We start from the raw sequence: 24,410 nt of genomic DNA on the forward strand, positions 1-24,410 counted from the left end.
TGTTCAAATAATTGCTTTTTTCCTTTTTCTGTTAAGCCTTTTCATCTTGTTTATTTTTATTTTTCTTATAGTTAACACTGACACAGTTAAGAGTTATTCGCATTTCAACAGTTTTTTTTATATATAGTACTTTAGTAGGTCTACATCTTTAGTTCATGGAGATTTACCACTAATTCACAATTTTTCGTTAGCTACAAATTTAGGCACAATTTAAAAAAAAAAAAAAAAAAAAAAAAACCCTATACATCATGAATACCGTTGTCTCGTTGTCTCTCAGCAGAGAGAATGTGTGTGTGTTTTGCAGCTTATTTTCGTCCTCTAAATTAACTCTTTTTTTTTCTTAAAATAACTAGGACGGATTTATTGTGCAAACATCTAAAGAGAACGCGGGATTAGGTACAGAGTCGGGACACGTGCCTAAACAACCTGCTAATTCGCTTATAGAAGTTAAACAAACGTCTGTACGGCCTCTCACAAAAATTGAAGCAGACTCTTGACCTTTGACATCGCCAGTAACAAAGGTCATTAAAGGTGGTCACTTGTGATGTATGTATGCCGTAGATCAACCACTGCCAGGAGTTGTTAATTTAAACCAATAGGACAACAAGCTGATTCGCAAGACGGTGCTGTCGGCTGAGACGACTTTATTTAACTTCAGGCACATAAGACTTCTCACTTCGTCCAAGAATGTAACGACAGGTCCGGAATGCCTGGGTCAGTGGTTTATGCACTCCGTGTAAGCTTTTCTCAGCTCTTTGCTAAGTACACGGTGAATGACGAGATTTTCTGAATGAAAACTTCAGTCGCTAAATGGCCTAGACTGTTGACACTTTTCAAAGAACGGAAAAGATCACGTGACATGAAATCCTCGTTTCACTCAAAGTACATGACAACCAATCTCATCCGCCACCATGCAACCATTTGCATTTCATACTACTATATAATATGAAATTTAGACAGTTTTTGCGGATATTTACCTCACCGATATCAGACAGTTTTTGATATCAGTAACTAATAACGATAATACCCTTACTGAGAATCCACTTTCTAAATGACATCTATACCAGTCTGGTATATTCAGCTGAGGGAGTGGTGTCATTTGTGATCATCAGAGGGGTAATGCTTGTTCGCTGTAAAGTCTACCGGTCAGTTCGTGGGAGGTGTGTTGGTCGAATGGTCTTCACTGTTGGTAATTTTTGCTGGCGATTTGATGCAAAACTCTGAGGTCGCTGGTTCGAAACCCGCAGTTGTCTCAGTCAATTTTCAGCACTAGAATTATGTTCTTTTTTCAGAAAGCGTAAATCCGAATAACAATAACACTGTTTCCTCACTGATATGGAGCACTGTTTGCTTTAAAGCTGAAAAATGTTGGCACTAACTATGTACCACTACTGTTGCAACCTAGATAATTTCTGTTCTATATATCCGCTTGCGATTAGACTGATCAAGATCCCAAATAATTAGAAAAGGCATGACTTCGTATCGCAGTAGCATGGTTGTGTGCATAGACTGTGTACAAGTGTAAAATATGAAGTAAATCTTAATAATACTAAAAATTAACCTTGATGCACAACCTCCCAATCAGAAATAAGTAAATACTCTCTAAACTGTATGAAAAAATACACAAGATGCTTACCAATTATTTGTAATAAATTTGCACAGGAACATTAATGTGTACCTTGCTTACATGATCTCATGTAACTACGCTTTTAATGTGTACCAAATTGTGTACACAAACAATATGTGTACTCAGAATGTTACTCATTTGCTTTTTGGGACTATTTTGTTTTTCAGTGTACCCCACTGTTTTGTTTTGGTAAGTTAGTCGTCCCAGGCATAAAACCGAACAGCGAGCATTGTTTAATCTCCCAAAAGCTGTTTTATACTTTTTACGAGCACAAATGAATTCCCAAGGAAGAAAGTTCACATGAAGAAAGTTCACATGAAGGAAGTTCACATGAAGAAAGTTCACATGAAGGAAGTTCACAATGAAGGAAGTTCACACGAACGAAGTTTACATGAAGGAAGTTCACATGAAGAAAGTTCACATGAAGACAGTTCACACGAAGGAAGTTCACACGAAGGAAGTTCACATGAAGAAAGTTCACATGAAGGAAGTTCACACGAACGAAGTTCACAAGAGTGAAGAAAGTTCACATGAAGGAAGTTCACATGAAGGACGTTCACATGAAGAAAGTTCACATGAAGGAAGTTCACATGAATATAAGGTTTACTTATACGCCAACGTGTAAACGGCATATAAACGGATAAAGTTCGTATAAATACGTGTAAAGTTACATGAATAAAGTATATGCGTGGATAAAGTGTAATGAATTTAATGAATGAAATTTAATGGTGGTCATAAATTAGGCCGTTCTGGTCGAACAGACTCCTTTCTATTAGGAGAAACAGTTTGGTGTGTTGATTGGTGTCCTTTTTTATTCATCTGATCGCTTGTGCTCGGTTTTAGAGAATAACACTACATGACCCAGTCCGTTGAACTCTACCAATGATAGCCTACGTCATGCATCAAATCCCCACATAACCAGCCTATTGACTTTATTTATTTATTTATTTATTCGATTGGTGTTTTTACGCCGTACTCAAGAATATTTCACGTATACGACGGCCGTCAACATTATGGTGGGAGGAAACCGGGCAGAGCACGGCGGAAACTCACGACCATCTGCATGTTGGTGATAGACCTTCCAACGTACCGAGTCCATTAAATTAAGAGTCGTGTGTTTTTGGCATGCCGTACACATATTTATTTCATGGGTGTTTTACGCCGTATTCAAAAAATATTTCATTTATACATCAGGGAACACCATTATAGTTTGAGAAAACCGGGATTTCACCTACCATCATGCATTCCTGTGGGATACATGTATGTATCAAATGTCGGCGTGCAGAAACTGAGATGGCATGAGCGAAATTATTGATAAAAGCATCGTTACACATTAAGAAAAACAAAGGAAACAATAATATCTAGTTTCCAATCAATATTTGGTATCATCGTTATTACTTACTCATAAAACTAATGTGTACAATTCCCAGCCATGAGACAGGACACATTCGAGATTCAATTTCACTTCTAGAAAGTTTTTCCCGGGTTGTCGGCAGCATTCGGATAAAGCCGTGCGGATGATCTTAAACAGGCAGTTCTCTTGGTTTGTTTGCGCAGACTAGAATTGGTTAAAAACCACCTTTTTTATGGCGCCCAAATATGGACGTCACGCGTAGAAGAGTTCGTCAGTAACTTGCTAGGAGTCAGCGCTTTTCGCCGGTTTTCTCTTCTCATAAAATGACCTCCTTCGTATATCAAAAAAAATAATTCACGCATCTGGTCCAAAACAGCAATCAAAGGAGTGAAATGTTTTATCCCGATTGGTATATATTTATACAGGCCCTATATATTCACACTCCAGCCTACGGATGGTCATGGGTTTCCCCCGGGATCAGCCCAATTTCTTCACACCATAATGCTTTCCTTCGTCGTATAAGTGAAATATCCTGGAGCACGACGTAAAACACCAATCAAACAAACAAATAAATAAATAAATAAATATTCACACCCCAAATCACTCAAGCGAATTTTCCGTCACACCAAATAACCTTGTATCTTGACCTTGTTCAGAGAGCTTCGGAAAGTAATTTAGGAATCAATTAGAAAGCACGTGTCGGTACTTTGATCTCCATTACACACTTACCTTACACACTATGTAACAGGCTATCTTCAAAGGATTCAACACGCACGGTATATGTATGCCTTTTAGCATAGACATACTGATCCTGTCGACAAAAATGTGCGGATTGATTCGAAAATAAGCCCTGAATTACGAATCTCATGATTTGCGGTATGGTCTAAATATGGCAGCTGACAAATCTCTCAATGTAAATACATATCTGCGCTTCAACAGGAATTTCCAGAATATCCATTTGTTTGTCAAAGCCGGCATATGATTGACACATTTTGCGTAACTCATGGAACTGCAGAAATCAGTGTCACAATTGCCCTGCTTGACTCATTCGCCTAATCCTCTGTCTGCCCGCCTGACCATTGAGGTTCGAACCCAGCTCTGGCTGGGTTAGTCTGTCGGCTTTAAATCAGGGATTTCGTCAGGAGTCTGATGAAGAGCGGTGGTGTACTTAGGCACCCTCAAATCATAACGCTGACATCTGTCGAATATTAAGACACAAATACTTGTGGACTGCGTTAAACCAAAAAAATAAATAAATAAATAAATAAATAAATAAATAAGGGATGGTTAACAGAGATAAGATAATGACTGAATGACTGAATTGAGAGTACCAGAGTTTTATACACGTCAAGTTTGACTACCGTTTATACTGTAGGTAGGAAGAGTTTGTGAAAAACTGCATATGCAACAAAATAAACTCAGTATTGCGTGTACTTTCAAGATCCAAATACTGAATATCTTAGAAACCAGCTAATTGTAGTACTGTGATCCTATACACTGGTGCACTGATTTATTCGCCCTGCATTCAGTAACTGTAGGCTATATATCATTCAATATATATCGTTTAGATGAGCAATCCAAGTTCCTTGACACAGTTTTGCTTATTTATTTATTTATTTGATTGGTGTTTTACGCCATACCGGTACTCAAGAATATTTCACTAATACGACAGTGGCCAGCATTCTGGTGGTAGGAAACCGGGCAGACCCCAAAGGAAACCAACCACCATTTGCAGGTTACTGGCAGACCTTCCCGCGTACCACAGACTTCGTTTGAACCGAAAGTAAAAGGTGAAACTGAATATATTTGTTACAAGGTAGTACTTAAAGTTCCAAAAATGGAATATTTCTGAAGGACAAATTGGGATCCATGAATACGTATGAGGCCTTATAGCCCTGTAACATTCCCCTCCAGCATTGAATCGCCATTTACTTGGATTAATACGGTGTGGCAGATGTCATAATACCATACACGATTCTACCTATCATTGCTATTTCACATACTGGGGCCTTCGTGGCCGCGGTGGTTAGGTGGTTAGCGTGCCAGTCGACACAGTGACCCAGAAGTCTCTCACCAATGCCGTCGCTGCCAGTTCAAGTGCATCACGTTCTGGCTTCTTCTCCGGTTGTCCGTGGAAAGGTCTGATCAGCAACCTGCTAGTGGCTGTGGGTTTCCCCTGGTTTTCTCCCACCATAATGCTGACCGCCGTCGTATAAGTGAAATATTCTTGAACATGGCGTAAAACACTAATCAAATAAATAAATAAATAAAATAAATATTCCAAAATACTTGATAGAAATTTAATTTGGCCTTGAGCGGATGTTTAACGCTTTGTTACAAATAGTAGTTAAACTCTTTATCACAATACAGCATTTTGATGTTATGAGAATAACAAATTTATGTGCTGTTTGGTTCTCTATATTTTTTGTCAAACATTAACCTCGTGGCGGAACACGCTTATGTAAAAACGCCAAAATGCTTCTCTCTCACATTTAAATGACACGAACAGATTACACACCCTCATGTGTCGATCGCCGTATGCCACGAATTCCTCGTGAGTCAAGTTTCAATACTACTTCATCTTCTAATACTCGGTGGTCGTTAATTCCGGTGAATGGAAAATTGTACGTGAAGTGCACGTGTTTAATTGCAACTCTACCTCCTTGCTCAACACCTAGAGGCCAAGAAGCTATACAAGAATGGGTGTAAACTACAGACCACACGACCTGGATCCCTCACTGAAAGCTCGAGATGATGAGCCGGTAGTCGACACAAAGTCAACAGTCTAGAGAGGAGTCTGGCGTTATTACTTCATTAAGTGACTAGTCCTGGAAGTCACGCGTCCTTCAGACTGGCGAAGGGTCCATTCGAGTAGACGGCCCCGCCTAGATTAGGGGGAATAACTCTGGCCTTCACATATCACGAACTGGGAGGTGTGCGCACGCCACCAGTATGTCAAGCACCAGTTGAACCTTACGGATCTCCTCACCAGCATTAGATGACCTCTCAAATTTCCTCTGCACTCAGTGACCTCTTAAATCCCTCCCTCTGCACATAATCCACACTAGGTCACACTGTAATTACGAATCTTCTTTAAATGTGCTGATACTCAAAACGTAGGCTTGTCACAAGTGTTTGTTTTTTTTTTTTAAGTGTGTGCTACTTGTTGGCTTATGTTGATATTATCTTCAGATAGAGACTGAGGAGTGTCACGGCCGAGCGTTTAAGATAAGGCGTGGGTTCAATCCCGCCCTTAGACAGGGAATTTGTTCTCCCACCCTAGCACTGGTTGTGGGGTCTTGATAATGGTGTCGACGTGTGGCCGTTTGCGAAATCTATTGTTCGTTAACTTATCTTACACTGGTACGGCGTGCGATTGTGCGCGACATGTGAGAAAGTTCGTCAATAACTTACCAAACGTCTCTGGTTTACCCTCGAGCACTTGGGTTTCCTCCACGCAGCCAAAAAAGTAACCAACAACGCATATAAAGTGTAAGGAAAACAATTTTGAGTACATATGTCGTCAGACAACAATCAACTAAAAAAAATCAATAAATCAGAGAGGGATGAGGCTTGCTGACCAGGGAAACTTATATTTTAGAACATAAAAAGTAGCATTATAAGCCCGTTTCTCCACAGAATATATTTTGTGAAAGATAATTATTTGTTCCAAAATCTGTTCCAAAATCTGTTCCAAAATCAATATCTTTAAAGGCAAAGGAAAGTCCAAAGTCAAGTATACTGTAGATGAAAGACCATTGAACATTGTCCAGCAAATGAACAGTTCGATTACTTTTTTTTTAGAATTTTTCTGAACGAGTAAAATGGTTTTAAAACATCAGGCTCTGAGGTGGTTTTGTTGAGGTCAGAGGGTAAAGCCTATCAGTGATGTTCTATTCACATTTCTGCTTCAGATAGTTCGCTGTAAGGTCAATTCGGAATGGCTTCATACATCTCTATGCATATACACGTTGAACAGTGAAATCCGGCAGTCTCTATGTGTTAAGTGGCAAAAACCCGACGTGACGTCACTGGTTCCAACATCGTTAGGAAAGGCCAGCCGAGAATCCAAAGTTTCAAGTGCAATCTACAAGGCTAAAATAATTCCAGAATGATAAATGAGCAATTCCTATGGGCAGTGTTTAATGGTCTCTCACTTGGCATACACTTCATGGTGGTGACTTATTTGCCTTTAATCAGTAAAGTTACGGTCAACCCCAGATTCCACAAAGCCTGACCGCCGTTAAATAAGCGACAAATGCTTCAGTATAGCACGTAACACCATAATCAAATGGAATACATGACAGAAATACAACTGCGCCTCTATCAAGCGCTTCTTGTCTACAGATGTACTGATAATACTGTTACCCAACCCAACCTAACCTTCGTGAAACAACACACTTTGCCACTGCATGGGTAATATGACGGAACTCTGCAATGAGGAACAATTCTAGCCTAAAGCCATGTATTTATTTATTTATTTAATTATTTTATTGGTGTGTTATGCCAAATACTTTTATACTTAAGAATATTTCACTTACACAACGGCGGTCAGCGTTATCTGCTGAGAATAAATCAGACAGAGCCCGGAGGGAACCCACGACTATCCGCAGGCTACTGGCAGACATAAAATACGTAATCTTATGTTCATTTCTGCCACTGTGATGACGTCTTGTCTTCAGATTGGTGACGTATTCCGCGTGCGTTGCAACAATGGCAATCACAAATTCAGCATGGACCCGAGTCGCCATTGAGCAGGGTGATGAACCCGCCATTCTAAATTATAATCAAAATGGACCAAAAGAGGACAGGAGCACAAAAGTTTTTTTTTTTTTTTTATGGAATGAGCGTAATAACCCTGAAATATGAGATTAGCTCGAATAGAATGATTTCCAGACTGATCTCTCCTATTTACAGGACAATTTTATTGTATAAAGAATGAATGTGAATACTCTTTGCATAATATTTATCTTTGAAGGAAAAGACCTCTAAAATAGACATTACTAAATAGACCACTCAGAACTATGCACATATATACTTTCATTTAGTTTTTTTTTTAGATTTTTGTGAAAAGGGTTAAAGACGTTCCAACATTTGAATCCTAAGGTGGGCTTTCCAGACAATACTATCACTGCTTACGAAATGTGACGTCACAGCAAGTTTTTCCAACTCTAATCACGAATAACACTTTTTACCCATAAGTAAAAGATTACTGAAGTAATGTCCCCAAAAATTCCTTCCTACTTGTGAACATCAGAAAGAAAAAAAAAAGGTGTTGTGACGTCAGAGTTCCAAGATACCGTCAGCATGACTCATAAAGCCCATAGTCTTCAAATACTTGAATGCCTTTCAACACTCTTAAAACAAATCTGAAAAACTAAATGAAAGTATTTTTACGCACAGTTTTCAGTTGTACGTATGCTGAACCTTACTTCATATTCTGGCTACCTTAAAGGCAAAGAAAGCAGTAAATGAAGTACAAGAAGGTATATATCAGATTAAAGACCATTAAACACTGTTCGAGGATAATAGGTTCGAGTTATTTTTTTTCAGAATTGTTTGTAAAAGAAGTAAAATGGTTATACAACAAAAGATTCTACGCTGGGGCTGTATCAGTGACGTCACATTCATCAGTGACGTCACATTCATAGTTTTTGCTTGCATTGTTCGTTTCAAGGTTCCTTCGTTAGCAGTCTCTAAAATACTATAGGTATATGCGTTTTGAATGATGGAATCTAGGAGTCTGTGTGAGTTTAGTGACAGAAACTGGATGTGACGTCACTGATTCCAGGTAAAGTCAGTATTCGGTACATGATCTTTCATCTGACATATACTTTACATTACTGTTTTCGGTGCCTTAAAACAAAAACAACCAACTTTTGTGCGTGGTGTACAGTCGATATTGTTTGCGTGTGGCTGTATTCAATCAGATGGACTTTGACGATGAACTTTGGAGCACACAAGGCCCGAAACGACAGTTAACTTAACTTAACTTAACTAAACACTTTGTGTGCATAGTTCCGGTAGACAAAAATATGTATACTCGTTAGTGAGTTTTTGGAATTTTCATACACAATAAAATCTTACCGCATACTCCATGTAGAAAGCATGCCTATATGCAAACTATCAGTTCAATGCATCAGGGAATGAGAGGAGATAATTCAGCGCAGTGCATATGCACCATCAGTCATACGATTTATCTCCCCTGGTAAAGCAGATGTGCAGTTGACTAAGTGTATTCGTGATTATTTTTTTATGGGCAATTTCCCCGTCTCTACGAACATTTTCAGTTTCAGCATCTCTACTAAGTTCAGGGAGAAAGGTTCAGCTTTTAAAATGTCGCCTTTGTCGCGGAACAGAGCTTGTAAGTATCCCCCATCTATCTCCATCTCCACAAACGGCTCTACTTTTTTCCGCAGTCCTAGCGTCCCAAGCGCCGCTCTCACCTGCTCCACGGAAAGCGTCTTTAACTTTTCACCCCAATCACTGCCAGTCGGATTAGAGTAGCCACATGCCCCTACCAATGGGCTGTCTTGTCTCTCCGACACTTGCCCTTTGGTGTCTGTGATTTTTGATTTCTGAGGTTTGGCATTATCTGAGACTAGTTCTAAATAAGTAGGCTTTCGAGCCTTTCTGTCGATAGTGGCCAGCGGTGTACCTGCAGTAGTTTGGGCTCCTGACCCCAGGGGGCGCACTGCCTGCGAGGGTTTGGGTTGTGTTTTGATGGGTTTCTGATGGACTCTGGGTTGTGGTAAGCCTTTTGAATATGTAAGCTTGCCTGAATATGAAGCCTTTCCTGAAGGTGAAACCTTGCCTAAAGGTGAAACCTTGCTCGTGGGTGAAACCATGCCTGAAGGTGAAACCTTGCCCGTGGGTGAAACATTACCTGCGATCAGAAAAGGTCATGCACAATCGTCTAATATAATTCAAGATTTGCCGCGATATATGTGTTTGTGGGTAATCAGTCTTAAATACACTGTGCCTCAGCAATTTCTTGTTGCTTTAGATTCATTTATTTGTTTGTTTGGCGTTTTGCGCAGTACTTAAAGGTGGAGAAAATATAAAAATGACATAAAGTTAGAAAGAGTGCGAAAAATTATTCCCAAATGTGGTCTTCAATATTTTTTTCCGATTTTTCCTTAAGGAAAAAAAGACACTTTAAAATAATCTTTCTATAGTGGTTATTTGGGACAACCTTTTGGTATTTATAGTCTTTGTTTAATAATGTCATAAATGAGGATGAAACACAGGTTTAATAAATATAGAACAAATGTATTAAACCTCAATCGGGATCATATTTATATTCATAAATATTATCATAAATTACGTTAAATGCATATGTTTCGATATAAACAACAAATTTACATTCAAATGAATTTATTTGAACATTATTATACAACAAGGATAAATATCAAAAGTTGGTCCCAAATACCCACTATACAATAATATTGTAAAATACCCTTTTCTCTTAAAAAAAAAATCCAAAAAAATATTAAAGACCATATTTGCAAATAAGGTTTGAGGTTCTTTTATCTGATTTTTGCATCAATTTTATGTTTTCTTCTCCTTTAAGAATATTTCACCTACACAATAGCAGCCAGCATTATCGTGGGAGAAAAAAACCTACGTTCGATGAAAATACAAAAAATGTATCGGCTTACATTTCACTCTTATTTTATTCCTCCAGAAAATGTATCGGTTAACTTCCATGCCTATTGTTTTCTCGGTTCACTTTCCGGACTTACTGTTTTCCCCAGGAAATGTATCGGCTTACTTTATACACTTCTGTACTTTCTTAAGAAAAAAATATCGGTCAACTTTCGTGCTTACCGTTGTCTCCAGGCAATGTATCGGCTTACTTTATACACTTCTTTTCTTTCTCCAGCAAATATATCGATCAACTTTCATGCTTACCGTTTTCTCCAGGCAAAATATCGGATTACTTTTTATATTTATTTTCTTTCTCCAAAAAATATATCGATTAACTTTCATGCTTACTGTTTTTTCCAGGCAATGTATCGGCTTACTTTATACACTTATTTTCTTTCTCCAGAAAATATATCGATCAACTTTCATGCTTACTGTTTTTTCCAGGCAATGTATCGGCTTATTTTGTACACTTATTTTCTTTCTCCAGAAAATATATCGATCAACTTTCATGCTTACTGTTTTTTCCAGGCAATGTATCGGCTTATTTTATACACTTATTTTCTTTCTCCAGAGAATATATCGATCAACTTTCATGCTTACCGTTTTCTCCAGGTAAAATATCGGCTTACTTTTTACACTTATTTTCTTTCTCCAAAAAATATATCGATCAACTTTCATGCTTACTGTTTTTTCCAGGCAATGTATCGGCTTACTTTATACACTTATTTTCTTTCTCCAGAAAATATATCGATCAACTTTCATGCTTACTGTTTTTTCCAGGCAATGTATCGGCTTATTTTATACACTTATTTTCTTTCTCCAGAGAATATATCGATCAACTTTCATGCTTACCGTTTTCTCCAGGTAAAATATCGGCTTACTTTTTACACTTATTTTCTTTCTCCAAAAAATATATCGATCAACTTTCATGCTTACTGTTTTTTCCAGGCAATGTATCGGCTTACTTTATACACTTATTTTCTTTCTCCAGAAAATATATCGATCAACTTTCATGCTTACCGTTTTGTCCAGGCAAAATATCGGCTTACTTTTTACACTTATTTTCTTTCTCCAAAAAATATATCGATCAACTTTCATGCTTACTGTCTTCTCCAGGCAATGTATCGGCTTACTCTGTCCACCTCTTTTATTTCTATAGAAAATATATCGATCAACTTTGATGCTTACTGTTTTCTCCAGGCAATGTATCGGCTTACTTTATACACTTATTTTCTTTCTCCAGAGAATATATCGATCAACTTTCGTGCCTACTGTTTTCTCCAGGCAATGTATCGGCTTACTTTATACACCTTTTTTCTCTCTCCACAAAAAATATCGATCAACTTTCATGCTTACTGTTCTTCTCCAGGCAATTTATCGGCTTACTGTATACTATTATTTTCTTTCTCCAGAAAATATATCGATCAACTTTGATGCTTACTCTTTTCTCCAGGCAATATATCGATCAACTTTCATGCTTACTGTCCTCCCCAGGAAATATATCGGCTTACTTTGTACACCTCTTTTTTTCTACAGAAAATATATCGATTAACTTTTATGCTTACTGTTTTCCCAGGCAATGTATCGGCTTATTTTATACACCTCTTTTTTTTTCTCCAGAAAATATATCGATCAACTTTCATGCTTACTGTCCTCCCCAGGCAATGTATCGGCGTACTTTATACACTTATTTTCTTCCTTCAGAAAATATATCGATTAACTTTTATGCTTACTGTTTTCCCAGGCAATGCATCGGCTTATTTTATACACCTCTTTTTTTTTCTCCAGAAAATATATCGATCAACTTTCATGCTTACTGTTTTCCCAGGCAATATATCGGCTTACATGATACACTTATTTTCTTTCTACAGAAAATATATCGATCAACTTTCAAGCTTACTGTTTTCTCCAGGCAATGTATCGGCTTAGTTTCCACAGTTATTGTTTATTGAAAATTTATGGGGTTACTTTTCACACTTACCGTTTTGTCCGGGGGTACAAGGAAGAGGCCGTAGGTAATTCCCCTGTCTTTTTGGCCTGTTGGATCTCGAAGGAACCGATGGCGGCGAAATAGGTGTAACGTTTACGTGATCTGACAAATAAACACGACTGGTTGATTAACTGGCGGTATATTTGATAAATGATTGATCCATGGACTATTTTCTTTATTCTTTCATTCATTCTTTTAACTTGTTCAATTTTGCTCGTTCTTTATTTCGTTAATTCATTCGTTCGTTCAATCATTTATTTATTAAATCACTCATTACGTCATTAATTTGTTCACTAATTCATCAATTCATTGATCAGTTTGTTTATCACTGCATTCAAGCATGTATTCATCGGTGCGTATAACCACTCTTCCATTCACTAATTCATCAATTCATTGATCAGTTTGTTCATCACTGCATTCAAGCATTCATTCATCAGTGCGTATATCCACTCATCCATTCATTAATTCATCAATTCATTCATTCATTCATTCATCCCTTCAATCTTGATTTCTGAGTATGACATAAAATGCATACATACATACGTACATAAAATCACATGCATACTTATTCAGTTCAACAGAGGCGACAGCTTTATTTAGATGATTTAAAAGGTCCTTAAACATGGTGGTAAAATTTTACCAATCCATAAAAGGCAAAGAAAACACTGATGTGAAGTATATGTCAGATCAAAAACCACTAAACACTGTCCACAAAAATAGTTTAATTCATTCTTTTAGAATATTTTCAGCTCAATCAAATGCAATTGAAAAAAATTCTACGGTGGCCTTTCAGACAATGGGACCATTGACGTCACATCAGGTTTTTGCTACTTAACACACTTTGACTGCCACATTTCTTCATTAAAACTGCATATACATACAGATTTATGAATAGATTCGCCGAATGGACCTGGAAACAAGCTATTTCAAGCAAAAAGATGTGACGTCACTGATACCTTCTGATTCGCAACAAAACCCCGAAGAATCGGTTTGACGTTTTCAAAACATTTTACTCCGTTCCTATAAATATAAATCGGACAATTTTCTTGGACCGATTTTTAATGGTCTTTCATCTGGCGTACGTTTCATTTCAGTGTTTTCTTTGCCTTTCATTAAAATTAATTTTATTTATTTATTTATTTATTTGATTGGTGCTTTACGCCGTACTCATGAATATTTCACTTATACGACGGCGGTCAGCATTATGGTGGGTGCAGACCGGCAGAACCCGGGGGAAACCCACGACCATTCGCAGGCTGCTGCCAGACCTTCCCACTTACGGCCGGAGAGGAAGCCAACATGAGCTGGACTTGAACTCACAGCGACCGCATTGGTGAGAGACTCCTGAGTCATTACGCTGCGCTAGCGCGCTAACCAACTGAGCCACGGAGGCCCCAAAAATCAATTTGACGAATTAATGTCGAATTTCGTCACACATGAGACTCGTTCTGACATTTTGCCAATCTTCTACCCCTCCTGTTTTTGAGACAGCCGCGTGGTAAAAGACTTCTATGCTTCGCTTGTCTTACCACAGAATGCTTTGAAATTTGCTTGCAAGCAGCTAAACACCTACACCAAATAAAAAATAAACGCTATCAGTGAAGGAATATCAAAGCACCCAGTCGGTTAGCGCGCTAGCGCAGCGTAATGACCCAGGAGCCTCTCACCAATGCGGTCGCTGTGAGTTCAAGTCCAACTCATGCTGGCTTCCTCTCCGGCCGTAAGTGGGAAGGTCCGTCAGCAACCTGCGGATGGTCGTGGGTTTCCCCCGGGCTGTGCCCGGTTTCCACCCACCATAATGCTGGCCGCCGTCGTATAAGTGAAATATTCTTGAGTACGGCGTAAAACACCAATCAAATAAATAAATAAATCAAAGCATCCAAACCTTATGGAACTTTTGAAGATTTGACTTGAAATCATCGGAAAAAACTAAGAGTAACATCAAAAACGGATGATTTTTAGTTAATAAACAATGCACGCGCATTCAAGTTATAAAACTTGAACAATGCTAGTAAGCTAGCACTGTTACTCTTTTGTCACTAGTATAAAAGTCGGATGAATTTCGACAATACTTTCTGGAATCGGAAGTCTTCTAGCTCTCAGAATACATACGTATATACGACTATTCAATAATTTTCTGTTAGAAAACAAAACCCTAACTGAGGTCAACTACCACCCGGCACATAAACTCGGTATAAAAGGCCCAAATTAGGTCATACAAGCTCTCTATAGAAGACAAAATTAGGTCCTGCAAACTCTCTACAAAAGACAAACCTAGGTCATACAAATTATCTGTAAAATTCAAAATTAAGTCAAGCAAACACTCTATAAAAGCCAAAATTAGGTCGACAAACTCTCTATAAAAGCCCAAATTAGGTCATGCAAACTCTCTCTGAAAGCCATAATTAGGTCACGCAAACTCTCAATAAAAGCCAAAATTAGGTCATGCAAACTCTCTATATAATCCAAAATTAGGTCATACAAATTCTCTATAAAAGCCAAAATTAGGTCATACAAATTCTCTTTAAAATCCCAAATCGCATAAATTCTCAAAATGCCAAAAGTATTTTATTTTCAGGAATTTTTTTCCATGTGGTAGTGGATCAGGCAGAATTTACCTTTATGCCTCAATAAAGTAGTTATTTGATTCACGCCATAGTCAAGTCACGCCATTTACTTATACAAATTCGTCAACCTTTATTCGAGACTGGTAGATCCAGGGTCAAACCTTGATCGAGTCACACCTAAGACTTTAAAAGAGGAAGTTGTAACTTCCTCGCTTGGCATTCAGAATGAAGGGGATAGTGCAACTATTGTTTGACCCGTATCAGTATAATGGCTCGGGCGGGGCGTCTTACTTGCCTTCGGTAAGTTGTCTCAGTGAAGCAGCACTAAATAAAAGAGCGGTGGAAATCCGTCCTGCAACAAGGAGGCACATTCCACGTACATGCACCCTAAGGATTCCTTCGTCGTCATATGATTGAAAAAATTGTTGATTACGACGTTAAACCCCAAGCACTCACTTACTCACTCAACCACCACTACGATCTATATTTTGAAACATTCTGAGAAAATTATATAGTGTAATGAAATCATTTGCACAGATATTTAAACTTTACAGCTTTAGTGACAAAAATAATATCATTTTAGGGTATAATTATCATAAAAATTATATGCATAAATTCCCCTGAAAAATGCTTTAGTGGTTGAAAATGACCTCAGATGTCGTCAAGTTGTACAGTTTACCCGCTCCTCGGGGTTCTATTGATCTTAGAAAGGTGTTTTGAGTTTTGTTTGACAGGTACGATCATATCCGCCTGGAACAATGGAAGTTTTAGCACCAAGAGTAATATGCTCTTCTTTGCACGAAATTTTAGATCAAATACCGTAATTCAGTTTTATTTCCAAGACGACATGCAGCTGAGCTGAGTTGGTGAAACTCATAACTTGTCATTTGCCAAACCCCATGTATGGGAAGATGCATAGACGCAATGACTTGTGAGTTGTATTTTCAGTTACACATTATATTAGGAACTGGACAGCCACACCCTCTTCCTCTTCCTATACAAATAAAAAATATTCTTGAATTTGCAAACTTATCGAACTTAACTTCAGTGCTGATTAAAGACAGATATACGTCTCCCAAAATCTCGCATGCGCAGGAAGTCCCTTCCGCAATACATGTATGTATGCCGCTTATTGATCCGCTAGAGAATATTAGCAATTTTTCGCTCATCACTTACCACTGCGTTGTTCAGGGTGATCACTGCTGGTACGCCGAGAAGGCCTTGGAGGGGGACGTGGTGGACTTGGGATCCCGCCTGAGTGTTGTCTTGGGGTCAGTAGTGGAGGCGAATTGCCCGAAGCCTCATAGAAATCTAAAGACAGAAAAAGATATGTGTGACCACACACACACACACACACACACACACACACACACACACACACACACACACACCCACACACACGTGTGTGTGTGTGTGTGTGTGTGTGTCTATATATATATATATGTGTGTGTGTGTGTGTGTCAGTGAGAACGGGGGAATGCACAAATCAATTGTCAGTGAGAACGGGGAATGCACAAATCAACTGTCAGTGAGAACGGGGGAATGCACAAATCAACTGTCCAAGGCAGGAGTTGAACCCCTATATTTGGTCCTATACCGATTAAAAGAGTTGCGCTTTTAACATCTCGGATCTCAAACTCGCTCTAAAAAACGAGCGAACGGACAGACGGATGGACGGACGGAAGACGAACGGACGAACGGACGGAGAGACGGACGGACGGACAGACGGAGAGACGGACAGACGGAGGGACAAAACAACGACAGCATATCATTCGGCTAAAGTAAAACGGTTTAATATGTGTAAAAAGAAGATATCGGCTCGATGAGGCTGTCTAAATCTGTATTCAGTGCAGCATATCTTTCGATCAGACTTTCAGCAAACCTCTCAGAAAAGCTTAGTATGTAACATTCCTCTTAAAATGACCTATTTTATTTACTGCAACCCGCTACTAACTCCCCCACCTCACTTTAGCTCTACATAGTTGTCAAACAAGAATATTCAGTACATGGGGTAATTCTATGATTATTCCATTTATATTATATGCAAACTTCCTGGATGCGCTTGGCACGGAGCTCAGTCCGCTAGTAATTGTCACATGTGTGCCATCCACATTTATCATTCTATTTTAGTAGAGTCATGGACAATGCCGCGCGCGCGAGGGCACAACTGCTACTTTATTGGCCAGAAATTGAATGTCAGCAAAAGAGTAGGGCGTATAGAAATTTGGTATCGTTCCATGTAACAAGCATCATGCACGACTGCTTTCGAAAATCCATGTAACGCCACCCTGCGATCGTTCATCATATATTAAAACTATAATAAGACAAACAAAAATCGTCTATCAAATTTCTGACATTCTGTCGATTAACATAGGCCTTTCACTTAACACGGAATCTTAGTACAAGACGAATTCGATTGCAGCGAACTCAAATTTGCGCTTTCCTTGGATGATTCTGAATTTGACTAATAAGCAGCTAATGCATATCAGCATACTTAGTATATGTCACACTTAACACAGATCGACCACAAAAACTAGTCCATACTTATGACAAGACAATTTAAAATTTTATAAAATTATATTTTCATATAATTAGTGTATTATACAAGTTCCCGAGATATTTCGCTGACACGAAGACCGCCGGGTTAGTAGCGGAAGGAAACCGGATAAATACTCTAATGTTTTGAATTTACGCCCTAATATGGCAAATAAATATACACTCCAACATGCTGCATTCTTTTACACTTCACGACATAATATTTGAAACCCAAGCAAAGTAAAAAGGCCACAAGTAAATGCAATATTTAGTTTGGCAGCAATGTTGAAAACAGATATCATACATAGTTTCCATGTGTGCGTTCAAAAGATCATGCAACAATACTTGTTACGAATTTGTCTAATATGTAAATTGTAATTAGCATCACTGCATGTTTTTTTTTTACCTCATTCTGTTTAAGCAATGGTACTAATTTGCTACTATTTATGCATTTACATGAACAGTCAGAATAAAACCCTGACTGAGGTGAATTGACGAGTGGCCCTGTTTCGCCTGTTAGTCACCATTTTACCAGTTGTCGCACCGTCGTCGTTGCTGTAGCTTTGCTCCCTGTGCGGTACGTCTTTAATTATATCATAAAGATGAAACAGCAAGCCTTACAAATATAAATAATTCTCTTACAAGCATGAGAATATTGTATGAGATAAACTCACCTGGAATGTCTAGAGTTTCCCAAGTCAGGGTAACAATAGTCTGAAATAGAGAAGCGGGAAAAAATCATTGGATCTGCTGTGATTTGTGCTAAGATCAAAACAAGAGTTGGTAAGGTACATTATAAGGTTATCCGAAAGGACGATAAAAGGGGCCTCCGTGGCTAAGTTGGTTAGCGCGCTAGCGCAGCGTAATGACCCAGGAGCCTCTCATCAATGTGGTCGCTGTGAGTTCAAGTCCAGTTCATGCTGGCTCAATCTCCGGCAATATGTGGGAAGGTCTGCCAGCAACCTGCAGCGGGCTCTGCCCGGTTTCTTCCCACCAATCGGAAGCGCAAGCTGGATTTAGAGTTGGTTATAGTACGGTGGACAATATATTCACGTTGTGAGCTTGTATTCAAAAACATTTTTCCAAGCGCAAAGGTAAATTGTATTTAGCATTTGTTGACTTCAATAAAGCCTTTCATTCGGTTAATATTAAACAACTTGCTTTTTGTTATATCCAGTTACGATCTTTGCGGTAAAACGTTATATTGTCTCAAAGGTATATACAAAGAGTTAAAAAACAACATTTGTTGTTTTCGCTTTTCATAAATCAAGATGTCTCTTTAGAATGCAAAGATGGTGTACAGCTTTTCCCAGATATACCAGAATTTGTGTCTCCTGATATTTGGAGACGACGTTGCGCTATTTACTTTTACGACATTAGGTGTGCAAAAACAACTGGATACTCTTCACGAATATTGTTATACAATGGGATCTTCATGTAAATGTTTCGAAAACAAAGGTAGTTGTATTTAGGAAGGTGGCAGGTTGTGTAACTCTGAGAAATGGACAATCGGCTCGAAGACTCTGGATGTGGTATCTTGCTGTTAATATTTAGGTACAGATTTCACTCTAAAGCTTAGTCTTCAAAATGCGACATCTCGACTTACATCACAGAGAAAGAGAGCAATTTTGTAAATCTTACGCACAATGTGGCACTTGGGTGACATGCAAATTAAAACTTACTTTAAACTGTTTGATGTCAAAGTTATGCCCATTTTAACGTATTCACCACAACTGTGGGGCTTTCAAAGGTTTGAAATACTGGAACGATTTCAATTTTTGGCTTGTAAAAGATGGTTAAAATTGGAAATAGTATTCCAAATGTTATATCACTGGGCGGGCGACTGTGGTGGATACCCAATATTCCGTTTAACAGCGATTCAATGTTTCAAATATTGGTTCAAGCTATTGCACATGCCCAACAGCAGATATCCCTCAAAAATATACACAATGTTGAGGCATCTTGGTAGCGAAGGCAGACATACATGAGCTACAGAAGTAAGACGGTTGCTTAACACCCTGGAACTTGCTTATCTTTGGGTCAACCAAGGAATAGGTAACCAAACAAAAATTCTATGATTAATTAAGCAACGTTTATTTGGCAGCTTTCAACAACAACAGAGAAATACTCTATCTTCCAGTACATGGTACAAACTGTGTAGCATGCATAGAGCTGATTTCAATATAGAATGCTATATAAAGGTAATTAGAGAAGGTAATTATTGACGTGTTTTGACAAGATTACGTGTTGGTCAGCTGACCTAAATGTGGACACCGGCAAATTTTCAGGAGTCGCACGAGACAAAGGAAGTGTAACCTTTGTAGTTTAGTCTGTACTGAAGACTAGTACCATGTAGTTATGATATGTCCGCTGTACTGAAGACTAGTACCATGTAGTTATGATATGTCCGCTGTACTGAAGACTAGTACCATGTAGTTATGATATGTCCGCTGTACTGAAGACTAGTACCATGTAGTTATGATATGTCCGCTGTACTGAAGACTAGTACCATGTAGTTATGATATGTCCGCTGTACTGAAGACTAGTACCATGTAGTTATGATATGTCCGCTGTACGAAGATATACACCAGGAATATTTACTATCTAAATTTATTCTAAACAGAACAGTACATCGTTTTATACGTTGATGGCAAGTAACTCTCTGAATGTATTACTAGGTCTGGCTAAATTTTGCCACATAGCACAGGAAAGACTTGAACAATGTGTTGTCATAAGACCGCTGGGCAAGGGAGCTCAATTCAGTAATTCTAGATGGCAGTTATGCCATATACCTGTATGTCTTTCATATGTGTATGGTCCTGGTTGTTGTATGTACAGATATGCACGAATGCGGGCCTATGGCCTATTATAGTGTCAATAAAGTCTGCTACTACAATAATATAGCACTTCTTATATAAATGTCAAAGTCTACTCTCCTAACACCACATTATACGAACAGCAAGAAGCCACTGCTGTCGCATTTTGCATCATAACTGTCTAATTCCGCTCAACCCAAGGCAATGGGTTTTATATGCATCCTTCTGAATTAGATCGTCACTTTGGGTATGTGAACACTTGCAATCACATCTCAACTGAGACACATATTTAGATGAATGACAACTGATAAACTAGCATGGTACACGATCTGAGTACCGTTTTCAGTCATTCGCCTAGAACATTCATTCCTTCATCAATTTTCTTTTTGCATGATTCCGTCCTAATTTTGCTCTTTATATATTTTCTCACGTGATTTGTGCTGAACGTTCTTTTGGAAATTGGCCTTGTGAGCGTCCATTTTGGAATGGCTGGCATACTACACGAATGTCTGTTTTGACGCCTATATTTCAAAGTTTCCAAACATATGGGGTTAAAGTATCACATACATGGCAACAGCGTCATAAAAGTAACAATACTTACAAGTATTAAAGCTTTGTCCCAAAAACGTTTTGGTATTCGAATTCCTGATCAGTTAACTTGTCAACATATCAAACACCAAAAACTGATTACCTATCAAAAGATTTTCCTTCGAGATTATTAGACTGATAAGGATCTTCTTTATGATCTGCACGAAAGCTTAAGAGTTTGTCTTCTTTCTACGGAAATACTTGAAGCTACAGTCTCGCAGCACGTTTTTCTCAACAAACATCTGACAACATTTATTTATTTGATTTATTTATTTATCTGATTGGTGTTTTACGCCGTACTCAAGAATATTTCACTTATACGACGGCGGCCAGATTATGGTGGGTGGAAACCGGGCACAGCCCAAGACCATCCGCAGGTTGCTGCCAGACCTTCCCACTTACGGCCGGAGAGGAAGCCAGCATGAGCTGGACTTGAGCTCACAGCGACCGCATTGGTGAGAGACTCCTGGGTCATTACGCTGCGCTAGCGCGCTAACCAACTGAGCCACGGAGGCCCCTATCTATTTGATTGGTGTACTCAAGAATATGTCATTTATACGACGGCGGCCAGCGTTATGGTGGGAGGAAATAGGGCAGAGCCCGGGGGAAACCCGCGACGATCCGCAGGTTCATCTGACGATATAATCAGGGAATATATATACATATGTATTATATAGATACTTTATTGCACAAGAATACACACAACAGACAAAAGATCATGCATTACTTTTTCGGGCATTTCATGGACATTTATGGGCATGGCGTTGCATTAAGTTTCTTCTAAATGGACATTTACAAAAATGACACTGCATTACGTTTCCTTAAATGGACATTTACCAAAATGGCATTATATTACGTTTCCTTAAATTCGTTTCCGTAAATGGACATTAAGAGCATGGGGTTACATCACGTGTTTATAAATGAACATTACAAAATATTCCCTTGTATTACATTTCTTAAATCGACAATCAAAAGTATGACCTTGCGTTACGTTTTTGTAAATGGACGTTAGAGAACATGTCCTCGCTTTAAGTTTCCCTAAATAGGCATTTAACATCACGGCCTTGTATTGCATTGCGTATTCCTAATTTGACATTTAAGAACATAGCGCTGCATTACGTTTTCCTAACTGGATATTTAAGAACACGACATTGGTTTATGTAGACATATTTATATTTCAATACTGCTTAGCCTTTGCCACTCTGTTTATTTGCACCTGACACTGTTTACAGTGTGGGACACAAAAGACTGTCTGTCAGTGTTATAGCTAGTTTGCTTACATATTGTGTTACCAACATATCCGTCGTACCACAGGTATGGCACGACATTGTGACGAATTTTTTATGGTGCTACCTAACCACAAACGCTGAAGACTGGTGAACTGATTGCTTCACTACACCAAGATGCGAACTATCGTTTTCAGGGTGATTCAATACGATTGCTGGGAATTCAAGTCCAGCTCATGCTGGCTTTCTCTCCGGTTGTACTTGGCAAGGACAGCCAACAAGCTGGCCATGGGTTTCCTTTGGCCTTTGCCCAGTTTCCTCTCATCATAATGTTTGTGCCATCGTATAAGTGAAATATAAAAGAAATTTTAATCAAATAAATAAATAAATAAATAAATAAATCTTTTGGTGACACGCTAACACCACAGCCTTACTTAACTGAGGAAGCTCTCCGCCAAAAGAAATTCGAGGTTAAGCTTTGTAGCCTGTTTCTCATTCCTGCCTTGGGTGGTGACGTTTTGTGAGCAAACTGGTGACTTACTACCCATGAAGTTAACATGCAACTGTTACATAACTGTTGTGTTCTGATCATATAATGTTCTTGGTAATTAGAAATTTACACAAACTATTTTTATGTTAGACATCTCCTTATGAATTTTTAGTGTTTTTTAAATTTTGTTGCTCATTGTTATATTGCATTATGTATAAACCAAGAAGAGAATAACGAAACCCAATGCCAGTCTACTTACCTGACTCAACCGTCTGGCTGAGCTTACTACCCTGTACCTCCATGTACAGCCCGCCCAGACTGACCGTGTCCAAGTTGGCTCGGAAGTTCAGGGAGATAAAGGACTGGTAGATAGATGTCTCTCTGTTTGTAGCCACCTGAAACAGGGCGTCCGACGTATGGGGGATGATGACTACCGCCTGATGGGACTTGTACGTTTCCATCTCTTCCTGGCTGCTGCTGGGTTCTTTCACCGCCTGCTGACTTTCGGACACGTCCACCGCCGGCTGTCGTTTGCCCGTGTCCTCTAGATCCAGGCGGTGAGTTCCGAACGCCTTGTATTCGGATTCTATTCTATCCAGAACAAAGTGACCCTGGAACTGATCCATGTTGGCCAAGGCCACATGCACCTCCTTGGTCACGAACTTTTCGTCCTGCACGAAGTCTTTCCTCAGCTCGATGAGCTGTGGGAGACAGAATCTGTTGATGATTTCCCGGAAGGTGTAGGAGGTCGGGTCTCTAACTGCAACGAAGTTTCCTCGGCAATCTGGCTCCAGTTCCAGTTCGTGACGATCGTACCTACACAGCAAGCTCACAGACTTCGTCGTCAAGTTCTTAGTAGTGCGGACCAACTCCAGCGGACTTCTCGCTGGCACAATCACTATCTCCCGGGTGTGAAGGTGTCTGCCGTAAATCGGCTTGTTGCCCACCGCTACATACCTCGGCATGTCTGCGAACAAACTCTGGACGGTCGGGGTACCGTGTGTCACCACCGATGGTCAGGACTCTAGCCTTCTTCCGGTAGTCAAGCGGTATTAAGATGGGAGAGGAAATGTTCTTGTAATTTTTCAAAGCCCACTTCTTGGTGTGTCCGGATTCGATTGGATAGGCGACTACTTTCTCCAGCCTTTCACATCGATGAAGTTTCAGCAAATCGCCGTTGGAGAAGGATTCTGTGTCCTCGGTGGAGTAGACCCCCTCCGCTACCTTCACCAGGCACGGTAGATCGTGCACATCTACCAGCTCGGATATCGTGTACAAATTCTCACTCCATGTCAAGCCCTCGTCACACCCCGGCACATCCTCAGGCAGATTCGCCATACCTTCTTCGATCCTCCTAAACTTCGCCAGGGTTCTCTATCACGCAGGCTCTATGACACTAGAGTCTTGCTGGAACCCGAATTTAGAATAACTGAAGTTAGGCTCAGTTCGCAGATTACTCCGTAGAGCCCCCAAGGAACCTGAAATAAGAATGATTCAATTCAGGCTCAGTTCACACAATACTCAGTAGAGCCCCCAAGGAACCTGAAATAAGAATGATTCAATTCAG

General features: G+C 39.2%; 1 protein-coding gene across 1 annotated transcript; it reads right to left on the minus strand.

Moving 5' to 3' along the window:
- Nucleotides 1-7,825: 7,825 nt before the first annotated feature.
- Nucleotides 7,826-24,181, minus strand: LOC135464866 (uncharacterized). The gene is made up of 5 exons (XM_064742434.1): nt 23,801-24,181; nt 23,103-23,544; nt 16,365-16,499; nt 12,613-12,723; nt 7,826-9,867 (listed from the first exon to the last, which is right to left on the minus strand). Exons 1-5 carry the CDS (start codon nt 24,179-24,181, stop codon nt 9,227-9,229), a joined length of 1,710 nt encoding a protein of 569 aa, XP_064598504.1. The 3' UTR covers nt 7,826-9,226.
- Between the last annotated feature and the right edge of the window lie 229 nt (nt 24,182-24,410).

Source organism: Liolophura sinensis, chromosome 4 (assembly GCF_032854445.1).
Source record: "Liolophura sinensis isolate JHLJ2023 chromosome 4, CUHK_Ljap_v2, whole genome shotgun sequence".
NCBI classification, from domain to species: Eukaryota; Metazoa; Mollusca; class Polyplacophora; order Chitonida; family Chitonidae; genus Liolophura; species Liolophura sinensis.

Excerpts from the sequence above, each read along its gene's own strand:
- LOC135464866 (XM_064742434.1), bottom strand. The coding sequence starts at position 24,181 with ATGGCGAATCTGCCTGAGGATGTGCCGGGGTGTGACGAGGGCTTGACA. Across the intron at positions 23,545-23,800 it reads TTGTTCGCAGACATGCCGAG|CTCATCGAGCTGAGGAAAGA; the intron begins GTATGTAGCGGT and ends TGTCTCCCACAG. Across the intron at positions 12,724-16,364 it reads TCACCCTGAACAACGCAGTG|ATCACGTAAACGTTACACCT; the intron begins GTAAGTGATGAG and ends TTTATTTGTCAG.